Below are 27,169 nucleotides of genomic sequence, written 5' to 3'. Positions count from 1 at the left end.
TGCGCGTCGCGGAATTGTGGGAGGTGGGACTTGGGGAAGGTTCGAGGCGGGTCTTGGAGGAGGGCTCTGAGCGAGGTTTGAGGTCTGGAGGTGGTGCTAGGGTTGGAGGGGGCGGTGCCAAACTATGGTCGGGGCGGAGTCATAGTGTGGCGCCAGATTAAAGCTTTTCAGAGAAGCAAACAGTTCCTTCGTAGCGTCTGATGAGGCTGAGATTCTGGTAATCAGTCTCGCTGTTCCTGCATCTTTATTAAGGGTCTTTCTGGCAAGGGCTGCCCCTGCGGCTTTATCCTACCTAGCCTTGTGCCCTTTAGCGCCACCCCTCTGTCTGAATGGGCAGAAGGGACTCTGACAGCCCTCCTGCCCCTCGAGGGTGTGGGAGTGCCTACCAGGCTCAGCTCGTGGGCTAAGGCCATGGTCACCCTGTCTCTCCTTGGAAAAGGGCATTTAGTTCAAGGCGTTTGTTTCCAAACTGGCTGGTGCACGGAGTGCAAAGAGAAACGGAAGCGAGGCAGACCATTCCAGATGGGTAGGTGGCCGGTTTAATAAGGGAGCTTACTTAAGAGTCTTGTCTTCGGTGTCTTCAACAGGAGCAAGTCTCTGCACTACCCGCCAGAATTTTAAAATGTCTGTAGAGGCCTTCAGTCACGTAACCGATCAAGGTGGTCTCAACACCACAGTTCTCTCAAGACGGTACCCTAGAATCAGCTCCCACTTTGGGAATGGTGGGCAGCGCAGGGAGAGGGTGAGGAGCCTACAACTGCCTGGAGCCGCCCGCTGGTCAATCTGTGGTCATATCCTCTGGATGACAATGTAGCGGGAGATAGCATAGGAAGAATCCTGAGACTTCGCTACTGTTGCTGGCCAGTGGCTAGTGTCTTGATTGCCAGGCAACACCTTTTAACTCTTAGGTAGCTGCTAGGAATGGGTGGCCAGAAGGGAAATAAAGGCAGGGTTTTCACCATTGCGATCTAACAAAGAACTTAATATAGAACTTAATATTTTTTTTTGCTAAAAGCAAAGAAAAGCACGCCTCACCCGTGATTTAGTAATCCTGAGCCTGGTCCGATAAGGCTGCCCGGCTTCCCAAACAACATAAACTATGATAGTGCAATGGGGGGAGCCCTTGAAAGTCTGTGTGTAACATCTCCACTGGCTGGGAAAAGGAAAAGCTTGAGACTGTGTATTTGTCCCAAGGCCTGGAGTGGGGAAGGGGTCTAAAGAAAGGACCATAAACAACTTTGGTTAACTGCCTGCCTCCCGATACCTACAAAATGAACGAATAGAGTCTAGATCAAGATCGGGATTCCGGCTAACAGATCCCCACATATACCTATGTTTAGGTAGTCATGTCTTCATGGAAGGCTGGCACCACCTTTAACCACCAATCAAAATGCAACTTCTTCACCCCCACCCCACCAATTATAGAAGTCCTCAGAACAAAGGACTCTCTTAGCCTCTCCTCAGGGCTCTGGGCTCCCACACAGGGGTGGGGTTGGGGGTGAGGTTGGGGGTGGGAGGGGTCGAGGGGTGGCCACTCGACCTCTGGCAGGGGGGCCTCTGGCCGCCAGGTCCCTGGCCACCCCCTTTTGGCCACCCAGCCTCTTACTACCTGGGTGCTGGCCACCCAGGCCTTTAGCCACCCTTGCTTTTGCTCTCCCATTCACTAATAAACTTTGCTTACACAGTAATAGACTCGCTGACTTGTAATTCTTCACTGTGTCGGCGAGAAGAATCAGGGTTTCTCCAGTAACAACACAAGGCAGGAGTTCTCACTCCCCCAGCTTTTGGGTCTATCCCTAACTCATGGGGACTTTTGTTCATCAAATACTTATGGAGCACTTATTATATGCTTTGCACTGCCAGGCACTGGGGATGCAACAGTGAGAAAAACCAGGAGTGGCCCCTGCTGTCCAGGGGCTCAGGGTCTCTTGAACTAATTATTACACAGATAAATGCAGAAGCATGATGAGTACATGGAGCTGAGTGGGAGTTCTCACTTTGGAGGAGAAAGGTAAGAGGGCTCTTGGGTGTTGTGGGGTGGCACAGAGGTGGGGTTGGGGAGGAAAAGAAGAATTATTTCTGTTCGATATTGTTATGTCTTGAGTGAAAGGGCAGACAGTTCACAAGTCACCAGTGCTGCCTCTGGGCTTTGAACTCTGTTCAAAATTTACACAGTTACCTTCCCAAATCTCTCATAAAACTCCACTTAGAGGTATCTTGAGAGCTAATTTGTTAAGTATACTTGCAGAAGGTAAATGAAAGGACAGATTAAATCTCATTACCCCTTTTGGATGAGAAATACCAGAGCCCTGCTCAGCTGTGAGAACAAGAGAGGAGAATTAATTCTAATGGAATGTATTTATTCTCTCATATCTGTTGTGCTTCTTCCACAACCAGGTGAACACAGGATCTGACACAAAAATTGTTCATCTTTTATTCCTGTAACACTGTTGACTTAAATAAAGAAGCTGTGCTGTGGTTATTGCTGTGTTTTTACATGGAATTGATAGTTTCTCGTTTTGAGATGTCGCATGAACCCTCTTCAGTCACAGTGTCCTGAGAAAGAGTCACCTGTGATACAACTATGAGTCTTAACTTTGAGCCTTGTTCCTAAAAGGATGTCTTCGGGAGCTGGGCCAGGTGTGTTGGTTCATTTTTGTTGTTTTGATCAGCTCTCTGCCTGTAGGAGAAAACCAATGGGAATGGGTCAGTTAAACTCATAAATATAGGGTTTATTCTATGAACACACATAATAGCTATTAATTACCTTTCCTCTGTGGAGCTAAAGGACATGTATAGTCAATGCCATAGTAATACTGTATGATGTTATACTAAGATATTAATAAACCTAGGCTGGCCCAACTTGTCTTAATGCCACAGCTGGGAGGCAGATGGGGGAAGGACCCTGAGTGGGCAACGGCATTGATCTGCACCCAGAAGAAAACTATCTTTGCGTGTGAGCTCTCAGGAGGACAAAGGTGATACATTCCAGGTCTGAATCTAGAAGGATCAAGGCACTGAAGGGATGTCTAATGTTCTATGAACCTCAAAGGTGTGGTACATTCAGGCATAAGTGACAATTAGGACTGCTCTTTAACACAGGTAAAAATTCTAGGTGGTGTTAATATGGAGAGAAGCATCAGGACACATCCCAGTGGTCCTTCCGGTGGCAAGAGGGAAGATGTGTTAAAGATTCAGCTTCTGGATGTGAGAATTTCAATAATAAAAATGTCTTTATGGAATGGCTGCCTTTTATAAGTTATGCTGTGGGCATGGCAATTTAATCAGTACCTTGCAGTTTTTCCTGTATCTCTCCTATGGCTAATGGTTTCAGTAAAAAAAGACCAATTGATTTCTTTCTAAAATGTTGCTTCAGGGTGTAGAGACCTTTATAGGTCATGTTTCAACTTACAGGATAATTTTATAGTTTAAATATAAATTACGTTATACGTGGGCTTTGAAATGGAGTTAAGGACAAAGTTCCAACTTTCCTTAGTTTATAGTGTTCTCATGCTATGTTAAAGTAGAAGAATGGTCAGGGTGGGGTATAATAACACAGGAGGCTCAGTCTATTGATAAATTATTGAGATGCAGAAGGCAGTGCACCGGGATCATATAATGCTTTGATTGGTGGCAGGACCAACATTATGGGTTGAATTATGTCCCCCCAAAAGATACCTAGGAAGGTGACCTTATTTGGAAATAGGGTCTTTGCAGATATAATTAAGATGAGATCACATTGGATTACAGGGAGCCCTAAATCCTATCACTGGTGCCCTTAGGAGACAGAGACACAGGGAGGAGGCGGCTGTGTGAGGGTGGAGGCAGAGATTGGAGAAAGAACATCGAGGATTGCTGGCAACCACTAGAGGCTAGAAGAGGCAAGGAAGGACCCTTCCCTACAGGTTTCAGAGGGACCATGGCCCTGCCAACACCTTGATTTTGGACTTTTAGCCTCCAGATCTGTGTGAAACAATACATTTCTGGGCTTTAAGCCACCCAGTATGTGGTGCTTTGTTACGGAAACCCTAGAATACTACAAACAGTGCATAATTTGGGGTGGAGGGGAAGGCAGTGCAAAATGAAAATGCAGGGTCCTTGTTGAAAATTAAGAATTTTGAGACTGTGACAGTAGATTATTAAACCAAGACGCTGTCTCTCCTGAGCCCTGGGCCCAAGCTGGCTCTGGTTGCTGGGCTCTCAAAGTGCTGGACACCCCGTGGCAGGAAATGGTTGAAATGGATTATTACTCTGTGTACCAACCACAGGAACCCCAAAGGCCACTCACTTCTTTTTCCGACGAACTGCTGTGTATATCACGCTCGTGACAAACAGAACTGCAAGAACTCCTGTGACAACCCCAAGACCTATTGCGGTGTTTCGGAGAGCAGAGGTCTTCTGCATCTCTCCTCCTGTTAAAAAAAAAAGTCAGATGGTTTTTAATTGTCCAATTATTAAGATGCTATTCCAGCTGCTCCTGGGTCCCTGGGAAGTTTCCCATCCAGGCAGTAGTGGATATTAATTATGGAAATGAAATGTACATTTAACCCAAGAAAGTGCTCACTGTAGAGAAATCTCACAGGGCAAGTTGTTGAAATCCGATTTACTAAACGGCCTATTTGCCAAATGACCCATTTGCCTAATGACTGCTTTGCCAAATGACCAATTTGCTAAAAGCCAATTCACGGAGAATCAGTTGTGGAATGTCCTGCCTATCGGTGGTAACTGATGGTCAGACAAACCTTACGCTGGCCGCCAATGTACTACGGGACAGAAGGAGGGCCCAAATAGTTGAGCAAAACCCTAAAGTTAAAAAAAATCCTCAGTAATTTTGTGAAACAGTCATTTATTTAATTAGTTTTCTGCAAAATGGCCTGCTTTCTGTAAGTTCACAAGAAGATTGTGGGCAGTGGCTTGGAAGAAGGGAAAAGGGTGCAGGAAGCTATTCTTTTTTTTTTTAAGATTTTATTTATTTATTTTTAGAGAGGGAAGGGAGGGAGAAAGAGAGAGAGAGAGAAACATCAATGTGCGGTTGCTGGGGGCCATGGCCTGCAACTCAGGCATGTGCCCTGACTGGGAATTGAACCTGCGATACTTCTGTTCGCAGCCTGTGCTCAATCCACTGAGCTATGCCAGCCAGGCCTAGGAAGCTATTCTTTATACTCTGCTCTGCTTGAGGGTGGTTGCTCTGAGCACTTGATAAATCATCGGGCAGTATCTAAGTCTCTCCTGGCAGAAGGAAAGCTGGCCAGTGTTTGCAAACAACTGAATTCCAGAGACGATTCCTTTATTCCTTTATGTCACCCAGATTTGGAATTTTGAAGTCTTAAGAATTAGCAACCTCATTTACAGGGGCCCCTGCCCCTTTCTTTCAGCAATGAGTGAAATGGGCAAGCAGCATTTTTCCAGGCAGTAGCATGCATGGAGTTGTAGAAGGAAGGCTAATTTTTGGTATTTATAAGGGACATCTGGGGGGGCAGACTGAACACAGTTTCTGGGGATCAGAAGGATTATCCTCTAACTTCCTCTATGGAGAGCCTTCCCTTTGCCCCAGAGGCACTATGTAAAATGTCACCAGCCTGTCCTCTGCTATCTTTTTGGAACTGCTGATATCTTGTGCTGGGGGTGTGGAAGCTGCTGGGAAACAGGATTATTCTGCTTGATTTCGCCCCCTCCCCAGGAGACTCCATTATGAATCTATTGTTTCTCAGGACAAAACAAACTACACTGCCAGTTTTTTTGTGGTTGCTTTTGTATCTCACCTGGCTGCTGGTCATGAGAGGCCACAAGCATTTCCTGGGTGACTGCCAGGGAGCCATTGTGGGGTTCAGGGGTAACCCCCAGGAGCTTACACATGAGTGGGTAGATATGTATGCTGTCAAAAGGCTCAGCCAGGTGATTCTTCTTGAAATCTGGCCCGAAAGCTCTGAATATGGTCTTCATGTCCATGTGGACATTATCAAAACCATGATCTCCTTTGTTGAAATATATTATAAGTCGCTGAAAAATAACAACAAAAAAGCCATTTTAGATCCCAATTCACTGAAAGAAAACTGCCCCTTAGTTAATATCATGCTTGTCAGATCCACGAAATCTTTGAAAATTTAAATGACAAGGCAGGACACTGCTTTTAGCAGTGGCAGACAGAAGAGCAAGGAGTGAAAGATCTCCAAGAAAGAATAAAGAAAGCATGCCCATTAGAAACAGCAAGAAGATAACATGATAACAATACTGACGATAACAATAAGCTCAAGCATAGAGTTCTTACCATGTACGATGAATGGTTCTGAACGATATATATATATATATACACACAAACTCTTTTTACCCTCATGGTGGCCCAGCAAGGGCACTATTATCATCATCCCTATTTTGAAGATAATGAAAACTGAGGAACCTGCTTGGAATCATGTAGTAGCAAGATTTGGAGCAGATTCCTGAACCCAGCCTGCCTGGTTCTTGAGCCAAGTACTCGAATTTTGTCACATATAATGCACACTTGTTTTGTCCAAAAGTTTTAGGGAAAAATGAGAATGCACATTATACGTGGGTGCAATGACTACATACCATGGGCCTAGTAATCCAATATATAATACACACCAAAACATGGATGCGCATTGCACATGGCAAAATAGGATTTTTTTTTATAGCACAGAAAAAAATATATATATTTTTCAGGGTGGGGGAAAGTTCGGAAAGGAGGGAATAAAGACTGCAGGTAATTGTTTAATGAACGACAGATAGGTTTTTGGCTGTGCCCCTTTTCAAATAACTAAGTAACATCAGTCACAACACTGTTTATATTTTGTTATGACCAACAGATATTCTAGCATGTAAGAAATGTGATGCTCTGAGCTCTGGAAAGTTGGTCTCATATTTGGCCTGGTGAACGGAGAAAGCTCCTATCACTCAGCTCAGGCTCCCTTGCCCTTCCTGAAGAAACCAGTCCAATGACCTTTGAGGCCATGGGGCAGCCCATAAAGAGCAAGTGCCTGAGCAATGGCCTCATATAGTTTGTAGGCTCCTTAGCACCTGCAGAGAGAAGATAGCATCCACTCCATACTTCAAGGCAGGCAGGTAGATGGCAATCGGAGAAAGTATACTTAGTGGGATGTACTGAGACCAAAGAACATTCTCTCTAATGGTCAGTTTGCCAGAAGATTAAACTGATCACAGCATCCTATTCCCTCAAACTATCTGGTTGTTCATGCTGGGAATGTGACATCCCTCTGAACGACTGTATATTACTTGCAACCTGTTACATCATGAACCAGGTTTACAAAGAGGCCACTGACTCTGGAATCTCTCCTGGAGAGGCCTTAGCTTCGGGCGTACATCCTCAGGGTTTTGGGCTACTTGAGGGATTACAAAATACCAATAAATTGTTGCATTTTATTGTGAATACTTCTACCACCATTAGAGAATAACCTAATGAATTTTCCAATACCTGTTATACTCAGGACTTGCAGTAAGCTGAGAGTATACAGATTGCAAACATAATTATAATGTTTGGCTCCTGTCCACAGCCTTAGACAGGAATTCTTCAAGCTGTACCTGAGATGGTCTTTTGTTGTGGATATTTGAACATCTCCTCAGCTTTGTTCTGCCATGAATTATTGGTTGGTAGGTAACAAGAACTGCACCATTTCACTTATGTCTCACAATTAGCATTGATTTTGGTATTTTCTTCTTTAGACTTGCTTATTTTTCTCATGACAGCTTTGTTGAGATATAACTCATATACCATACAATTTACTCATGAAAAATGTACAACTGGATGATTTTTAGTGTATTTACAGAGCTGTCCGACTATTACCACAATCAAGTTTAGAAGATTTCTATCACCCCCTAAAAGAAACCCTGTGGCTTCCTTAGTCATTCCCCACTTGTCCCCCCAAGTCCTCCCTACTCCTGACTCTAGACAACCACCAATTTGTGTTCTGTCTCTATAGATTTTCCTGTTCTGGATATTTTATTTAAATGGAATCATACAATATGTGGTACTTTGTATTTAACTTCTTTCACTGGGCATAATTTTCTCAAGGTTTATTTGAGTCATAGCATGTATCAGGACCTCATTCCTATTAATGGCCATATAATGTTCCACTGTATGGATGTACCGTATTTGTTCATCCTTTCATCAGTTGGTAGGCATTTGGGTTGTTTTCACTGTTTGGTTATTGTGAGTGATGCTGCTGTGAGCATTTGTCTATTAATTTTTGTGTGAACAAGATTGCTTTATAAAAAATTATTTATTTATGGAGAGAGGAAGGAAGGGAGGAGAGGAAGAGAAACTTCAAAGTATGGTTGCCTCTGGCATGCACCCCACCCAGCCAACAACACAGGCATGTGCCCTGACTGGGAATTGAACCAGCTACCCTTTGGTTCACAGGCCAGCACTCAATCCTCTGAGCCACACCAGCCAGGGCTGCTTTTTTTTTTAATTAAACAGAAAACAGGTGCAAAGGGGAACCAGAAGTTTTTTTTTTTTTTGTATGTGTGTGACTCTCCTGGTGATCTGTACATGATAATCAGGCATTCATGCTTGGGTTTAGACCTCAGCCTTACACGTCTAATCCCAAATCACTTCTCTCTAGCTCTGGTTTCTTCCTCATTAAACTGAGGGAGATAAGAGCATCTGTCTTTAGGGTTGTTGGAAAGAGAACATTGAAATAACTCATATTAAGTTTTTGGCACAGTGCTGGACAATTAACCGTGGCTAAGTTTGTCATTATCATTGCATAATGCTAACATGGGCTGTGGGGTGGGTGGTGGGGAACACATAGAAAACAGTGGGTTACCACTCATTGCGCATGCACTTATGTTTTGATGTTTTCCAGAACCATCCCTCCCTAGTGGTTGTCTCCCAGATCCCAGATTACTTAATTCATTTTAGAATCAACTCACCCCATTAATGTTATAACCAGAGTCGGCAAACATTACAATTGGCAGGACCCGCTCATGCTTAGCAAAATGGAAGCGTTCTGGAAATTCTTCCTTCTTATAGACATTGAGATGAGGGTGTGCATTCTTCAGTGCTTGGTAAAGGGCTTCCTCTTTCCCTGGTATGGGCAGGATCATCCCAAAGCCTCCATAGTCCACAATATCAAACTTAACCAAGTCCTTGTACCTGATGTAGTTGGTCAAGAGGATCTCAGTGACATTGGGCTTCTTTTTCACTGTGGTCATGCCGTGGTCTGATGTGATGATGACATTGAGGTGCTCAGTCAAGCTGTGCCTCTCAATGGCTTCCAGTAGGTACCCAATGGTTCTGTCGATTTGCTGAATAATTACCCTTCGGTTTTCCGTCTCAGGCCCATACCGGTGCCCCACATTATCTGGCTCTCCGTAGTACAGAGTCACAAAGTCAAAGTCTTCCTTAGTGAACCAGTTCATTACAATATCAATGTTCTCCCTCCACTCTGTCTCATTGCTGTTCGGGTGAGAGTAAGACTCCACCAGGGACCTCTGGATGGCTTCTCCTTTGTACTTAGCACCTCCCCCAGGATAGTGGAATGATGCCGTCTTCCTCCCCTGCAAGCACAAGAAGAAAATCTCATCAAAGTCATTTCTCATATCTTTCTCATAATAAGCAAAGCCCAACTTGTTGACATCCCTGCCCTCATCCAGAGGTTTCGAAAACACATGAGCTTTGGAGCCATGGGGTTTAGACATGGGGTGAAACCAAGGATTTAATTCTTGGCTTCACCAGGATTTCACTGAATCTAAACCCCTGTTAGTTGAAAGACATGCCACTATTTTAGACACTAACAGGAAGAACAATGCTGCCAATGAAATCATGACACTCCGGTGATTGGAAGATGTATTCTAACTTCAGAGATGGCAAAATGAAAAAAAAAGTTCCTTAGAATGGAGGAAAATGGCCTTCTAAGCTGGTGAAAGTGAGTTCTTTAATCTCTTATGATTCACTGTTTCTACATGTAAAAATGCCAAAAAGCTGATGGCATTTTTGTGAGGTTTGAGCTAGATAATTTGAAGCTGAAGTGTTGGGCATTGTGTTTTGGCACATAGTAGGCACTCTTTGCCTTCGGATATAACAAGCCACCACAGGCCTGACCCAGTGTGTGTAGTGGACAGTTAACATGTTTGCCTGCCCAGCATCCACTCCCTTGTCTGCTGGTTAGAGTCCCCTGACTTTCCCTGGAGACACGTCTCTCTGTCCTTGCTCCGTGCCAGGCTCAGGATGTATTGGTTCCACATCTGGCTCCTGATGTGGGATGAGGCTCTAGCTTGGCTACAGAGGACACTGCATCATCTGGTCACTGTAGTTAGTTCAGCCTTGGGCCCATGTCGCAGTCAAGGTAATAAAATATGATCTTGGTACTTCCTCTGGAGCTGTTGGAGAGGGGAGAAGCTGCCCTACTGGTTCCCATATCTAATTCTTTTAAAATTTGTAGGGGTTTGGAAGAAGGGGGAGATTGCTATCTTGTTCCCTGTGCAGATGTTTGCTCAACCACTGGGCCTGATGATCTGCCTAGAGGCAGAACAGTATGGTAGTTAAAAGAGTGCTCTGATGCTGGATTGCCAGGTTATATCCTTTTCCACCACTTGGATGCATGTTACACTCTCCACCTCAGTTTCCACATCTGTAAAATTGGGATGATTATGCCACTTCATGGGCTGGCCATGAGAACTAAATGCATGTAGAGCACATTAGTAACTATTTAATGAGTTTAGCTTTGCCTGGAGACAAAGAGCATTGGGCGAGCAGGCATGGTCAGGTGAAGAGGGGGCCAACGATTCTTTCCTTTAGTTTCTGTCACCTGTGGGGCACTGAAGGTGAATCTGGAATATACCTATATACCCCAGGGCTGGGGACTGCAGGGAGGGAAGATGAGGTTGAGGCCTTTAGTAATGGCAGAAGTGACTGCAGAATGGGACATCGGGCTCTTCACATAGGAGGAATGGCGTGGGCTGGCCATGAAATGTGGCTGAGTTTTGCAAGGCCCCAGAGAGGCCTGGGATTGCTGCTTGACACTGATACTCTTGTCAGTGGGGCCTGGTGACCTTTACCCCTCTGTCAGGCCATGGTCATCTAGGCAGGGCAGCAAATTATAGCCAACAGGAAAAGACTCCCTACAATCTGTCACAGACTCCCTATAATCTGTCACAGGAGTTGCTAATATCTCTTTCTTCTCCTTGTCTCCAGAGAGTAAACCAGGAAAGGGTGCGTGAGTATCTGAAGGAGTAGAGAGCATAGGCCATGCTCCTTTTACCCCAGGCTGCTGGAGCCACCAGGGGATCTGTAGAGAGGATAGGAGACACGTGGGGAGGGAAGCTATGACTGGGTTTTGAGATGAAGTTTCCACCATGAGCAGAACTGAGTCTTCAGCAATGAGGCTGCTTTAACAACACAAGTGACTGCAAAGTCATGAAGATATTCTTAAGTAATCTACTCACCAGCAGGAAGGTGACTTTTGAATAAAGTGTGGTAAAACAGTTTGGAAAAGAAAATACTTTTCTGTATGCTCACCAATGTGTTAACAATGAGATGGACACATTACTAAGTAGGTTCTGTTTTTACAAAGCAGCTCCTTAACCAGGAATGGGTGCGTAGCAGGTACTCAATAGATTTTTGGTTTCAGTGAATGAATGGCCTGCTTATTTGGGGAGCATATACTTTCCTTCATCTCAGCTAAGCTATTACCTTAAGGGTTTTTGTGACACACCCTGTATCATCCAAGATTTGGATATTCTGAAAGAACACTCTGAAGTTATTGGTTTTAGAATAACCAAGGGATGGTGTTAGTGTGACTATGGTATGTTGATTTGGTATGGAGATAAATGATTAGGAAGAATAATGGCTCCTGGGTTATGGCTATTTTGTCAATAAGTGAACAGAAAAGTATAATCAAGAGTAATACCAAAATGTCTCATGTATGTTTGGGAAGTAAGAAAGCAATTTGGAAATTGTAGGGGATGCTAAGGGTGCCCCACACAGATCCCCTTACTGGGCCAATACACTCACACCCATTTCTGTGAGTGTGGCTGCTAATGACTCTCAGCTACCTCATTATCTGGAAAATTACCCTCACTCAAGTAGCCAAGTCCTGTCTCACCTGGGAAGGTGTCCTATTGTGTTCCTCCAGCAGCAGGGGCCTGTGACCAGTGATTGACTGAAGGGAGGACATAAGATCAGCTCTCTGGCCTCAGGGAGAGATAACTTTGAGGTTCAATTTATGCTCCAGAGCTCCCCGTGAGGTCAGGCTGAAGCTGGTCTCCAGCTGGGACCATGTCCCACTTAGTCCTTTCCCTTGCCCTGTCAGTTTTCCTTATTCCTATCTCCTGAGACCCCTCTCCCAATGCATTACATGAACTGAATCCCTTCCTCAGGATCTGCTTTCAGGAAACTTGACCTAAGACACAGTCTTAATACTAAATACTTTGCAAGGCTCTAGGAGTCGTGCTATCCTTAGCTATAGGTGAAATATTACCCCCTCCACCCTCCAGCATTCATTTTCTATTATCCCATTTTCCCTAAAGTGCCTTCTCCAATATGAAATCATCTTGATTTGTTTACTTATTTACGGTCTATTTCTCTCTTCTAGAGACATCAGGGGATATGTCTATCTTGTTGACCGCACTTTTCCTGGGAATTAGAACAGGCTTGGCTCAGAGTAAGTGCTATTGATTAAATGCATGCTGAGTGAGTGAATGAATCATGTCTTCTTTTGTAGGTATAAAACCCATCCTGTTCTCACTCCTGATTAACTTATACAAATAGTTACAGAAACTCTCTTTTGGGGTCTACCATCTTATTTGTAACCTCCACAGGTAACACATTTCCTTTCTGATAATAGAATTTCTATGGTTGGTTTAACTTGCAAATCCTCTAATATTTATTTATCGCATTTTTGATTGGCAATCAACATAATTCTCAGTTTTCAGTGATAGTGCTTTGTTTAACTTACATATAAATTGACTTTGTTCTGAAGTATGGAATGACTGGAAGGATGACACTTCTAACATTTTGTGGAATGTAGTTTGGCTATTTTATTATTTAGAATAGGTGACATGGATATCCTGAAGGACTTATGTGGCCCTACATATCCAGTAGAGTTCCTGATGTTTGCATGTTAAGTCTCAGATGTTCCTAACTTGGAACTGAATTGTTTTCTTATGCCATATTTACAACACACACCTTTAAAGATATTCTGAGCTGTAGTCTTAGGAAACTATGATTTTTCTCACTTGGTCCCATAGGAATTTTAGGAGCTGTGCTGCTCTGTGAGATGAGCTCCAGAGAGAAATGTGTGTGAGTGCACACACACACACTCACACATGACTCTGTTTATTTGGGACTCAAGATAATCAAAAGTGCTATTTTCAACAAATACTTCCGAGAAATAATCTGAGCCCTTAATTTGATGCAAAAGAGTTGGTATTTACTATTCTACCCTTTAATTAGCATAATCAGTGTTTCCAGTAGCAATAGCAATTGGAAAATCACTAATTTTATTAGGTTCATTATTCTCCCTTAGTGTAATGTCGCATCAATGTGGCTATTACTTTTAAGTTGCTTTTTAAAAACAAGAGCTTGTACTTCCTACCAGGAAATCCTGACTGTTGGGTTTTAAACAGACTCACCAAACTCTTCGGAACCAATAATTAGAGGAAAAGTTTCCATTTGGTTTTGCATTTTATCTTGTCTCTTCCTTTAGGTGAAAGAATTAATGTCACAAGGCACATGTTTTATGAATGTGCTTTGGTGGGGAGTATGTGTGGCTGAGGAGAAGGAGTTCGTTACTCATTCCAGGGAATGATTGAGTGGATAGAGATGGGCTCCATGTGTTTGAAATTAAAACATCAAAATTGGTTCTGGGTGTTTTTATTGCTTTTCTGTGCTAATAAGGAGTCACTGAACAGAAGGCAGTTAGACATTCAAGATTCTGTTTTCTTCCCCTCCTACCCTTTTTGGAGGAGAGGTTGTTATTCTCAGAACCTTTATGATGCACAATAAAGACAGGGTTTAGGTCAGTATTTGGATGCATTATTTTGTTATTCTAGGCACATCTTGCTCACAGCTCTTCCAACTTTGGAAACTATTGTCTAGGAGACCTGGCTTACAATGAGAACCGAGAACTGTAGCTGCCCTCCCACCCTCTCCTCAAGTCCCCTCCTGGTAGTCACCTACTGTAGTCCTGTTACAGACTCTTGGCACCAATGAAGATCTCACTCAGATCATCCTCTGCCATGTCGCTGCTTAATACACTCTGTAGCTTCTCCACAGAGAGGCAAAGCATGCCCCTAGGTTTTTATGGTTTTCCTAGGTTTTATAGTCATGGCTGCCTGCCTTTCTCTGAGAATTAGAATTTGTGAATGTGGTGACATACCTTGGCCATTGATCATATTCAGTTTTTGGGGGTGCTCATTGCAAATCTGCACAATGGAGCCTCTCAGTTTACACCCTGACCATTCGTGAAGTGCTGCTCGAATGCGAGTATACTTGTGGGCTGTGAATAATGGACACAAAGGTGGTTAGGGATCCTATCTTTTATGCATCATCCACCAAGGCATCTCAATTCTCATGTATCTTGATGGGCTCCAGCAGCATTAGTGTCACCGATGGAAAACATTTTAGTCACATTAAAGGTTCATGTATCAATCTCCACAAAGTTTACTGGGAAGGGACTTCGAAGAAGGATGGATTTTCCTAATGATGGATATGGGGCAGGCCCCCTTCCTCCAGCCCTGCCTGGCAATACAGATGTGCCCCTGAATGGCATTTGGGGCCAGCAGTCCAGCTGTTCCTGGGGCACTGGCCTGGGGCTGCTGGTTTAATCTGATTGAAGCAACTTTTCTGCCAGCCCCTCAGGGAGCTTGCTGATGGCCCTGGCCAGTGGCAGGAGCTGCCAGTGGCAGAATGAGATATACCAACTTGACATTCACATGCCAAATGGTGTGCTGTCAATTGCCTGGCCCTGTACCAGATCCTCTTTCTGCACAATGACATGAATTAAACAAAAAGGAAAACAACTCTGATTATGAATTGGGCGGAAGGAAACAAAGTCCTGCAAATAAATGGCAATGAGACAAGAACCATGAGTAAAAAAATAGGAAAGGAGAATGCTACCAGAGGCCGCATGCCAGCGAACAAATACTATGGCAAGAGATTAAAGAGGCCTCGGGTTTAGAATAGTGAATTAAAGAAGATGGTCCAGACCTCTCTAGCAGCTAGGCACATAGCAGATTTACTATGAAGTTCATGGCTAAGTTGTTTTGGCCACAGAAGTAATATTATGTCATGATTAAGTATTAACAGTGGCTGAGCCCAGGGTGGCTTTATGTATGTATGTATGTATGTATGTATGTATGTATTTATTAAATATTTTCTTTTTAATTATATTTTATTATTTAAATTATTACAGTTGTCCTGATTTTCCCCTTAGCCCCCCTCTACTCAGCATCCCCCACTCCCTCAGGCACTCCCCCCACCATTGTTCATATCCATGAGTCATGAGTATAAGTCCTTTGGCTACCCCATTTCCTATACTGTACTTTACATCCCCATGGCTATTCTGTGACTACCTATTTGCACATCTTAATCTCCTCACCTCTTCACCCATTCTCCCACACCCCTCCCACTTGGCAACCATCAAAACCCTCTCCATATCCATGATTCTGTCTCTGTTCTTGTTTGCTTAGTTTGTTTTTCAGATTCAATTGTTGATAGATATGTATTTTTTTTGCCATTTTATTGTTCATAGTTTTGATGTTTTTTTTCCTTAAATAAGTCCCTTTAACATTTCATATAATAATGGTTTAGTGATGACGAACTCCTTGAGTTTTTTCTTGTCTGGGAAGCTCTTTATCTGCTCTTCAAATCTAAATGATAGTCTTGCTGGGGAGAGCAATCTTGGCTATAGGTCCCTGCTTTTCATGACTTGGAATATTTCTTGCCAATCCCTTCTAGCTGCAAAGTTTCTTTTGAGAAATCAGCTGACAGTTTAATGGGAACTCCCTTGTAGGTAAATCTCTGCTTTTCTCTTGCTGCTTTTAAGATTCTCTCTTTATCTTTAATCTTTGACATTTTAATTATGACGTGTCTTGGAGTGGACCTCTTTGCAACCACCTTGTTTGGGACTCTCTGTGCTTCCTGGACTTGCCCATCTATTTCCTTCATCAAGTTAGGGAAGTTTTCTTTTATTATTTTTTCAAGTAGATTTCCAATTTCTTGCTCTTCTTCTTTTCCCTCTGGAACCCCTATGATGCAAATGTTGGCATGCTTGAAGTTGTCTCAGAGGCTGCTTATACTGTCCTCATTTTTTGTATTCTTTTGTTCTTTTATTGTTCTGATTGGTTGTTTTTTTTTTTTGCTTCCTTATATTCCAAATCATTGATTTGATTTTTGGCTTCATCCACTTTACTGTTAGTTCCCTGTAAATTGTTCTTTATTTCAATTAGTATACCCTTCATTTCTGACTGGATCTCTCTTTTATGCTGTTGAGGTCCTCACCAAGTTCCTTGAACATCCTTAGAAATAGTGTTTTGAACTCTGTGGCTAATAAATTGCTGATCTACTTTTTGTTTAGCTCTTTTTCTGGAGTTTTGATCGTTCTTTCATTTGGGTCATGTTTCTTTGTCCCCTCATTTTGGCAGTATCCCTGTGTTTGTTTCTATGTATTAGGTAGAGCTGCTTTGACCCTGTGTCTTGATAGTGTGGCCTAATGTAGTAGGTGTCCTGTAGGGTCCAGTGGCACAGCTTCCCCAATCACCCAAGGTGGGTACTTGAGGAACACCCTTTGCATGGGCTGAGCACACCCTCCACTTGTAGTTGAGCTTTTGTTGCTGTTGGCAGATCAGTGGGAGGGATTTACCCAGACCAGTCAGCTGCAAAGATTGTCTGTGACCACTGACCACACACCTCTACCCTCTGTGGAGGATCAGCTGTGCAGGGGCAGGGTGGTGGTGCTCCAATGTGGTCTGTAGCTGTCCACTGGGTGTACTGGCCCTGGGGTTTCCTGGGTGGTGTAAACCAAGATGCCCCCACCTCTGTTTTTCCCAGGGCCACCCTGCCTGAGCTATAAAGCAATCTGAGATGGCTGCTACTTATTCTGGGCTTGGAGATTCCCAGGCAAACCCAGGCTGGCTACTGCTAGTGCTGGGCCTGGGGCTCACTGAGGCCTGCTGTTGCTTTTTTGATAGTATTTAGGAAGTTGTGAACTTGAGCCAAAATCAGCCATTCATATGGGAAAGCAACTTGGGTGAGCCTGTAAGTTGGGTGGGATAAATCTCTGGGGATCTCCCAGGAGGATCAAACGGTGTTAGCCATATTGATGGAGTCTCAGATATGGCACAGCTTGCCGGTTCTGTGGGGGGAGGGTTTAGAAAAGGGAAAATGGCCTCTGCTCTCCTTGATGCCAGACACTTCAGTTCCTCCCTGTATGCCACTGGTTCCTTCAAGCTGCTACCCTGGTGCCAGAACTCAGAGGGAGTGAGTCTGAGTAGGTGAGTCTGTGTGTGGGTCCTTTAAGAGGAATTGCTTAAGACTCCAGAAGTTTCTTCCACTGACTTAATCCCCGCTGGTTTTTGCAGCCAGAAGTTGTGGGGACTTATCTTCCTGGCCCTGGAACCCTGGGCTGGGTGGCCTGGTGTGGGGCTGAGACTTCTCACTCCTGAGATATCCCTTCTGAATTTTTATCTACCACATATGGGCAAGGGACCAGCCTGTACTGCATCTGCACCTCTCCTACCAGTCTGGGTGGATGTGGTTTCTTTAATTCTGTAGTTGTCAGACTTCCATTCAAGTTTGTATCTGACAGTTCTAAGTGATTCTTGTTCTATATTTTAGTTGTAATTTTGATGTGGTTGTGCAAAGAGATGAGCCATGTCTGCCTATGCTGCCATGTTGACTGGAAGTCTCTGATTCTGGAATCCAGCTAGGCATTTGTGGAATCTGTTGGGAAGGCTGCCAGGCAGAGCATTCTGGAAACCTCTAGAATGGACTGAAACTGCTGTTCCACAAGCAGAATTTCTTCTTCTGGCTTCGTGTCTTTGTGAAGTTATGGCACTGCTCTGTGCTTCAATTCACTCATCTGTTAAATGGGTATAATCATACCTGCCTCAGAGTTGTTACACATTAATATATGTAAAGTACTTAAATCAGTTCTGGCTCATAGTGTTATGAGCATAATTTTCTTGGAAAGACAGAGTTTACTTGTGTAGTCTATGCCTCAAAGTTTAAAAAACATTACAGAAGAGGAAGGAATTAAGGTGCAACAGTCACAGAGCAAAATGAACGTGAGGTAGGATAAGCTCACTGACCACCCACTGTGATTCTTCTAGAGCTGCGTTGTCCAATAGAGCAGCCCCTAGCTACAATGGTATTTAGATTTAGATTGAAATTAATTAAACTTAAATACAATTAAAATTAAGTTCCTCAGCCTAACTAGCCATATTTCAAGGGCTCAATACTACATGTGGCTAGTGACTTTCATATTGGATATGCACAAATAGAACATGCCCATCATCATGGAATGTTTCATGGGATAGTTCTGGCCTAGGGCTGACCAGCTGAAGAAGTACTGAAATGATTCAGCCTCCATTCAAAGGCATGACTGATAGTTTTTGAGCATTTAAATCTAAGTGCTTACAGGCATTATTTCAGTGAATCCTTCCAAAGATTCTATGAAGCAAGGACTCTGACAATCCTTATTTTACAGATAGGGCAACTCAAGCACAAAGAGGAGGTCATTGCCTAAGGTTGCATTATACCACCTTGCAATGTGACATGCTTAGTGTGGTCTTGGAGCACAGATATAGAACCCTGGATAGCTTTGGAGCAAAGGTTGATGTCTTGCAGAAGAAGAAAGAGGACCTATTCTGAAGTGACAACTGGAAGCTCATTGAGAAAATGCAAAGCTGTCAATGGGTTTTGGGCTGGGAGTTGAACACAGCTCTGATTTCTGCCTTTTCAAAGCAATAATGAATGGCTACTGGAATCCTTTCAAGTGAATGTTCTCATTAGGGCTTTACATGGCCTGAAGATGAATTAAATGGTCAACTTCATTCTTAATGGCTTTTATGCCTAAGTCAGAGGAAGTGTATAAACAGATATTTATTAAAGAGCTGCTGGGTCCAGACTATATGGTGAGCCCTGGAGATACAATCATACTTAAGCCAGTCTCTGCCCTCACTTGTCCATCCATAACAGCTAACACTTACTGAGCATTTCCTCTCTACCTACTGCTTTTTGTGCATATCTCATTTAGTCCTTACATCAAATCTATTAAATGAGCACATCATCATGATTCCTATTACACATTTAGAGGAAAAAAACTTAGAGAGGTGAAGTCACTTGCCCAAGGTCACACATCTTCTAATCTCCATCCCACATGCTGTAGAATGAGAGGCAAAATCCCTGGAAGCCAGCCTAGGGTTTCCGACTACCTGTCTCTGGGCTGTGATCCAGAGAGGGAGAACGCCATTGTCCCACCACTCAGTCTTGTTCTGTGTGGTCTTGAAGGAGTACTTCCAGCCCGTCTCAGTGTTGAACATCATGTTGTGAATGACTCCGTGATCTTCAATCCAGCGACCTTGGGGATAAAGGAGGGAAGGTATAAGTTTTATGAACAGGTTGCTAGAAGTATTAATGTGGTCGTAAGACCACCCCCACCCCCAGCCCCTGCACAACCAACATCCTTTTGGTTGGTCTATGTCTTCTGGTGGAGTATGACTCCAGATGGCCACCCGCGGATTTCAGATTTGTTTTTCTGGTGGTGCAAATATTGGTAGCCACAAAGGAAGTGTAATCACATCTCACATATGTCAGATTGGATCTGCTCCTGGAACAGACTTCACTGCCCAGGGGGAAGCTGATGTTGGCTGTGGAAATCGATTAGGGAGGGAGGAAGGCAGGGCATAGGGAGGCTAGGTTTCTTGGGTTATTCTGCATCCAGAAGCTGAGAGCCTGGGATTTGGGTACTTCCTGTGAGATTATTTTTCTTATCTTCTGCGTGTGATAATTTGATTCAATATTTAACATCCAGTTGGCCTGTCTCTCAGTTAACCTCCCAGGGTTTCTCCTAGGACTCCCATGGGCTATGCTGTTTGAGGGTACCAATGGAATCAAGAGGGATTTCTAGACATAGATGAGTATAGACTTATTTCTATCTACTTGAGGGAGGAAGATAGATGTTGGGGAATGCAAGTAAGCTAGATTGTTCTGAAAGACACAAGACTCGAACAAAGTGCGAAAAATCCCTGTGGTCGGTCTTACACTGAGCCAGGGAAAGGGGGAGTGCATATGGGGGGCAGTCTAAGGGGAGAACTGGGATCCTCCTCCCCCCACCTCCTGGAAGAGAAAGACTCTGGATGACCCTACTGACTGTAATAAGATAGTCATGATTTCTCTCATGTTCAAGGTAAACTGAGGCAGAGCATTCATGATCATGCAACAGGGAAGGGAAAAACTCTCTGCTAGATCAGAGTCACCACCAGGCTGCTGGTGGGTAAAGTCCCCCGAGGGTGACCAAGTCTTTCAACTGGGATGGTGCAAAAAGAGTTGTTGCTGTAAAGCTTCAAACACTTGTTTTGCCTTGTAGGTAGGCCGGATAGCCAAGCACATGTGGGATTACTGGAAAGAACTTGTACTGCTGCCAGGGTTTGGGGCCTTTCAGTGTCAAGATTCTTGGTGAAGGATCAAATCAGATTGTCAGCAGAGGAAGGCCAGTGACCTAGAGTCCACGAGAGCTGTTGCGTGGGTCACCGGCCAGCAGTGACCACGGAACTCTGTGGATGGCTCGATGAAAAACACGCGAAAAAAAACAACATGCACAGAGACAGACTAGTTTCTGTGGGGAAGTAGGGACGAAATGGCCACCCCCCCTAAGTGGGGAGCATGCCGATTTACAGTCCATACCTGCTTTTATTGGGCTCATTCTGCATAATAATTCAGGTAAAATACAGTACTCATTAGGGGGAAGTAAGGAACCATAGAAAACAAGGAACTCTGCTGGTCTATTTTGAGTCAGGGTCAAAGAACTGTAAGACTGAGAAATAAACTAACTTCCTCCTAAGACCCTTCTCATTCAACTGAGAGCATTCTAAACAAAGAAGGTTTCATAGTAATTTACATATTCTTTCTTAGGCCTGATCACCCGGGGAATCCGCCCTTTTAAGCACAGAGCTGCACCACCCTGTCATTGTTTCAAGCTTAGGTGGAGCAAGAGAACTAAGGCAACCAAGAGATAAGGAGTTTTTCTCCCAGACGATGAAATCTCAGGCTATGTGAAAGCCGAGGAGCGAGGGTCCATCAGCCCCTTTTGCTGCAGCCCCCCAAGTCCGTCTTTTGGGGGGCCTCCCAAAGTGATTGTGCCTGTCTTAGGTTGTTCCCCCCTTGGGGAATCTTACCCGTCTTTGGCTAACCGACCAAGCTTTTTGGGGTTCAGTCATGAATAAAGCAGCAGAAGCAGCATTCCTGCCAGGGAGATAAGCTTTTGTCTCCTTGCTGGCTTACGGTTCCCTTAGCCTTAGCCTAGGTGGGGGTTTCAGCTTCTGATACCAGTCAGGGCAGTTCCCAACAGAGAGCTCAGTGCCAACCCTGACATGACATCTGAACTTGCTGTGTGAACTTGAGCAAGCACCTAACCTTCCTGGCTTCCTGGCTTCCTGGCCACCCAGGAGCAGGGGTAGGTTCATGTAATGGAATCATGGCACACATTTACCAGGCCATGCTCCAACACCTCTCCCAAGTCTCCTTTAGGGACATTAATTCATGTAATTCTACCAATAGTCCTGCAAGTGGGTATTTCTATAGTTCCCTTTAGAGATTTCTCCCTTTATAGGAAATTGAGGCATAAAGTTTGCTTAAGGTCATAGAGCAGAGCTGGGTTTTGAACCTGGGAGGTTTTGTTATAACCCATGCTTTTTTTTGTTATTTTATTCAGGTAAAATTCCCATAACTTAAAATCAAGCATTAACATTTAAAGTGTGTAATTTAGTGATATTTTGTGCACTCACAGCACTATGAAATAATCACCTTTCTAGTTCCAAGATATTTTCTTTTTCTTTTTTTTTAAGATTTTATTTATTTACTTCCAGACAGAGGAGAAGGGAAGGAGAAAGAAGAAAGAGAGGGAGAGAAACATCAGTGTGTGGTTGCCTCTCCCACCACCCTCCCCACTAGGGACCTGGCCCTCAACCCAGGCATGTGCCCTGACTGGGAACTGAACTGGTGACCATTTGGTTTGCAGGCCTGAGCTCAATCCACTGAGCCACACCTGCCAGGGCCCAAGATAGTTTCATCACCCTCAAAGGAGACCCTGTATCCATTAGCAGTCACCCCCCCACTCATTCCACTATTTCCTTTCCCTGTTGGCCACTAATCTGCTTTCTATCTCTATGGATTTGTCTATTCTGTACATTTCATAGAAATTAAATCATACAATATTGACTTTTTGTGCCTGGTTTCTTTTACTGAACACAATGTTTTCCAGGTTCATCCATTCTGTAGAATGCGTCTGTACTTCTTTCCTTTTCTGGCTGAGTAATATCCATGTGTGGATAGGGCAGAATTTATTTACTCATTCATAAGTTGATGGACATTTGTGTTATTTACATTTTTTTGTCTATTGTGAATACTGCTGTTATGAACATTCATGTACAGGTGTCTGAGTTTCTGTTTTTCTTTTGGGAGCAGACTTGCTGGTTTATATGGTAACTCTGTTTAAGTTTTTGAGGAACTGCCAAACTATTTTCCACAGTGGCTGCACTATTTTACATTCTCACCAGCAATGTGCAAGGGTTCCAATTTCTCCACATCCTCAACATTTGTTATTTTAATTTAAAAAATACTTTATTGATTATGCTATTATAATACTCCCACTTTTCCCTCTTTGTGCCCCTCTGCTCAGTAACCCCATTCCCTCCAGCAATCTCACCCCTTAGTTCATGTCCATGGGCCGTGCATATAAATTCTTTGGCTTCTCCATTTCCTGTACCATTCTTAACATCTTCCTGTCTACTTTGTACCTACTAATTATGTTTCTTAGTCCCTGCATGGTTTCCCCCACTCCCTCCCTTCCCCTATCCAGCTGATAACCCTCCAAATGATCTCTGTATCTATGATCCTGTTTCTGTTCTGGTTGTTTGCTTGGTTTGTTTTTTTTAGATTCACTTGTTGATAGTTGTTAAATTTTGCCATTTTAATGTTCATAGTTTTGATCTTCTTCTTTTTCTTAAATAAGTCTCTTTAACATTTCATGTAATAATGGCTTTGTGATGATGAACTCCTTTAACTTTACCTTATCTGGGAAGCACTTTTTCTGTCCTTCCATTCTAAATGATAGCGTTGCTGGATAGAGTACTCTAGGTTTTTAGTCCTTGCTTTTCATGACTTTAAATACTTCTTGTGAGTCCCTTTTTGTCTGCAAAGTTTTTTTTGAGAAATCAGCTGACAGCCTTATGGAAACTCCTTTGTAGGCAACTCTGCTTTTCTCTTGCTGCTTTTAAGATTCTCTCTTTATCTTTAACCTTTGGCATTTTAATCATGGTGTGTCTTGGTGTGGTCCTCTTTGGGTCCAACTTGTTTGGGACTCTCTGTGCTTCCTGGACTTGCATATCTACTTCCTTCACCAAGTTAGGGAAGTTTTCTTTCATTATTTTTTCAAAAAAGTTTTCAATTTCTTGATCTTTCTCTTCTCCTGGCATCCATATAATTTGGATGTTGGTAAGGAGATGTCCCAGGGGCTCCTTATACCATCCTCATTTTTTAAAAATTATTTTTCCTTCTTGTTGTTCTGGTTGAATGCTTATTTCTTCCTTATATTCCAAATCATTGATTTGAATCCCAAACTCATCTCCTTCACTGTTGGTCCCCTGTAGATTTTTCTTTATTTTTCTTAGTGTAACCTTCATTTCTTTCTGGGTCTTTTTTTATGTTGTTGCTGTACTCAGGGAGTTCTTTGAGCATCCCGGCCATCAGTGTTTTGAACACTGCATCTGATAGGTTGGTTATCTCTGTTTCATTTAGTTCTTTTTCTGGGGTTTTGTTCTATTCTTTCATTTGGGCCCCATTTCTTTGTCTCATCAATTTTGCAGCCTCCCTCTGTTTGTTTCTGTGTGTTAGGTAGAGATGCTTTGACTCCCTGTCTTAGAAGCATGGCCTACTGTAGAAAAGTCACCTATAAGTTGTGTGAGACAGAGCCTTAGGTAATTGCCAGGGTGGGGTAACCTGCTTCACTGCTTTGTGGCTTTTTTTAAGGGGGAGGGCTTGGAGAAGCAACAATGTCACTGCCTAGCTTCTGGAGTTTTGTCCCGCAATCACCCTGTGTAACTTGTGCCCTTCCAGCTGTTTCCCTGGGGCTGAATCCTAGAGGGGGTGGGTCTGCGTATGTTTTAAGTCTGTGAGGGCCCTTTAAGTGGATTCTCCTGAAAATACAGCAGTTTCTTCCACTGGTCCAACTCCCACTGGTTTTTACAGCCAGAAGTTATGGAGATTTACTTTTGTGGTGTGGGAAACCTGGGCTCTGTGGTCTGACCTGGGTCTGGGATCACTTGCTCCCAAGGTATCCCTCCCAGTTTTTATCTACCACATGTGAACGTGGTTCTGCCTGTCCTGCAGCTGCTGCCTCACCATGCCACATTTTGCCTCCACTCCTCTCTACCCATCTCCACCCCTTCTACCCTTCTGGATGAATGTAGCTTCTTCAAATCCTTGGTTGTTGGATTTCCATACAGCTTGAATTTCTGACTGTTCAGGGTGTTATTTGTTTTGAGGTCTAGTTGTAATTCTTTCTGTGTTTGCATGAGGAGGCAAAGTTTGTTTACCTATGCCTCCATCTTGACTGGAAGTCCCTTTTTTTTTTAAGGTTATGACCAAACTAGTGGATGTGAAGTGCTATCTCATTGTGATTTTGTCTTGCATTTCTCAATGCCTGATGATGTTGAACATCTATCTACAACTGGTGCTTTTAATCTCTCTGCTATTCTGTCTCTCAGGAGTGGGGGTTGAATACCTTGAGTGGGATACTTTGTTACTAGTAGGCAGAGGCTATAATGGGCAAGAACTTTTCAAGCCTTGCAAATGAATCATGGAAGCCTTCTGAAATCTACAGTGAGCCCTCTTCCTGTTACCATGCCTGAGCTTTCTCATGGCCAAGCCATGCCACATTCCAGCAGATGAAATGGAAGCACAGAGATAATTCACCCAGGGAGCAGCTCTATTTTGCCTCTTATTTTTTTTAAACCCGTGATATCTGAGATTCTCTTCTATATTCCTGCCCAACAAAAAGCAAATCACCCTGGGATTACAAACACCTGCCGTTTCACCTATTGTAGCATTTCTCCATTGTATTTTCTACTACCAGTATTAGACTCAATTGAGGTGCTTGTTAAAACACAGATTCTCTGGTCCCCCATTCTAGCCCGTGCTGAATCTTCACCTCTGGCGTGGGCTCTGGAGCCTGTATTCTAACAAGTCAGTGGTTTTAGTGCCTACTAACTCATCAGAACAACTGGTTCAGGGCCTTTAGTCATTTATGCATGCATGTTAGTCATTCACATACATGCATTAATTCTAGCAGATTGCTCATTACAGAGGAACCAGAGGTAGGGCAGGCAGCCACCAAAACTTGGCTTACTCCAGTGTCTGGGAAAGCTTGGGACCCAGATTCACTAGGAGGGTTTGGAAGAAGGGATGGGAAAAAACAAAGGAGGCCATGGCCAGAAGAACTTCCCCCTCCTGTACCTTAAGGATGCTGCTTGCATGCCCTGGGACCTAGAGGTCAATTATAATTTCAGTTAAGTAGACTAGCCTGGGATCCAGTCATAGAATCCATTTTCCCCTCAAAGTGATGTTACCCAAGTTTCAAATGACTAAGCTAAAATGAGCTCAGGGAGCATGACCCTTCCATTCTGCAGCATGGCTAGTCTCAGTAATTGCACAAAGGGAACCATCTCTGTGGTGTTTGGGTTATTTCCACCCTGACATTTAAAGGCATGTTCTAAATCCAGCCAGCGACTGGGCACCACTAATGACCCAGTAGAAGTTTCCACTGCCCCTTTGATTTCTCCTTCCCGCTGCTCAGAACTCTTTATCCTGGTCAAGGGCCAGTTCTGGTATGTGGACGAAACATGACAGAAGAGAATAAAAGCAGAGAAAGGAACAGCAGTAGGGAGCAGCGTTCACATTTTACTTAAATTGCATTTTCTACTCTGGAGACAACCAAGAAACTGGCTAGAAAAACTACATGAAAGGTATGCTGTTGGTTGTGCCTGGAGTTCCAGAAGCTGCGAAGGAGCGGGTTTCACTGGAGTCAGAAGATGCTGCCCTCACTGTAATACAATCCTGCGCAAGGAGGGCTGGCCTGGAGGGGAGGGTTGGTCTTGGCTCTTGCATGCTCTTGCTCTCTCTTTCTGGGCCTCAGTTTCCCTCTTTGTAAAACAAGCTAGGTTAATGATTTCCAAGGGCCTTTCTGGCTGTCTTACTGAGAGTCTGTCATCTATGTCACTTCAATGTCTGGTGATATGGGTAATTATGCAAGTTAAACAGGAAGTAGGATGAGCTCTCCTCGTGAATAAGATTCCTGCTGCTTGCTAATTGTGCTTTAATCAGGGTACATTGCAGACTCCCACACCATATCAGTTCTGGCAAGGTGCAGATAAATTCACCCAGCCAAACATTTCAGGTCTGGGAACAAACGCAGATAGATGCAACTCCTTTCCTTGGTTTTCAGGGACCAACATTTATTTCTCATACTTACAGGGTGAATTTAGGAAACCATGAAGTCCAGAGTTTGATCCAACTTTTCCTTTCTCCTTCTTTTTCTGAAATATTTTGAACCAAGTGCATCCTAGATTGTCTCATGATATTTACAACTAAGGGGCAAAAGGGAGAGTTAAAAGTATCTTCTGGACTACCTGCAGTGCTCACAGATACCTTCTCTTAGAATCTCCCTGTTCATTGTCCTGCCTAAAGGTGGGTCTAGGCACCATATTTGTACCATGTGACATCTCCTCCCTATATTCAATTGGTTGGCATGAAACCCAATTCTCTCTCTCTCTCAAGACATGAACCAAGAGACACAGTAGCTAATTAGCCAGTGGTGGGCTCTGCTGTCTACCATGGTTGACCATGAACAAAAAGAGAAAGAAAGTTGTGAGTGAGAAAAGCAGAGATAAGAAAGTCCATGGGGCTGATGAGAAAGAC

The 27,169-nt window shown here is 43.6% G+C and overlaps 1 protein-coding gene across 1 annotated transcript in view; it reads right to left on the bottom strand.

Moving 5' to 3' along the window:
• Positions 1-2,610: 2,610 nt before the first annotated feature.
• LOC123807112 (ectonucleotide pyrophosphatase/phosphodiesterase family member 7-like) overlaps positions 2,611-27,169 on the bottom strand; it is a 35,638-nt gene continuing 11,079 nt past the window's right edge. Inside the window, exons 2-6 of the mRNA XM_045820662.1 lie at positions 19,411-19,556; positions 8,908-9,534; positions 5,763-6,000; positions 4,289-4,412; positions 2,611-2,680 (exon numbers count right to left, since the gene is read on the bottom strand). Coding sequence (XP_045676618.1) covers positions 2,611-2,680; positions 4,289-4,412; positions 5,763-6,000; positions 8,908-9,534; positions 19,411-19,556 — 1,205 coding nt within the window. The remainder of the gene's footprint in view (positions 2,681-4,288; positions 4,413-5,762; positions 6,001-8,907; positions 9,535-19,410; positions 19,557-27,169) is intronic.

This window comes from Phyllostomus hastatus, unplaced genomic scaffold (genome assembly GCF_019186645.2).
Source record: "Phyllostomus hastatus isolate PE091 unplaced genomic scaffold, TTU_PhHast_1.1 phas_scaffold_442, whole genome shotgun sequence".
Taxonomy (NCBI): Eukaryota; Metazoa; Chordata; class Mammalia; order Chiroptera; family Phyllostomidae; genus Phyllostomus; species Phyllostomus hastatus.
The sequence above is the reverse complement of the archived record's forward strand: the minus strand, read 5'-3'. Positions and strand labels throughout refer to the sequence as shown.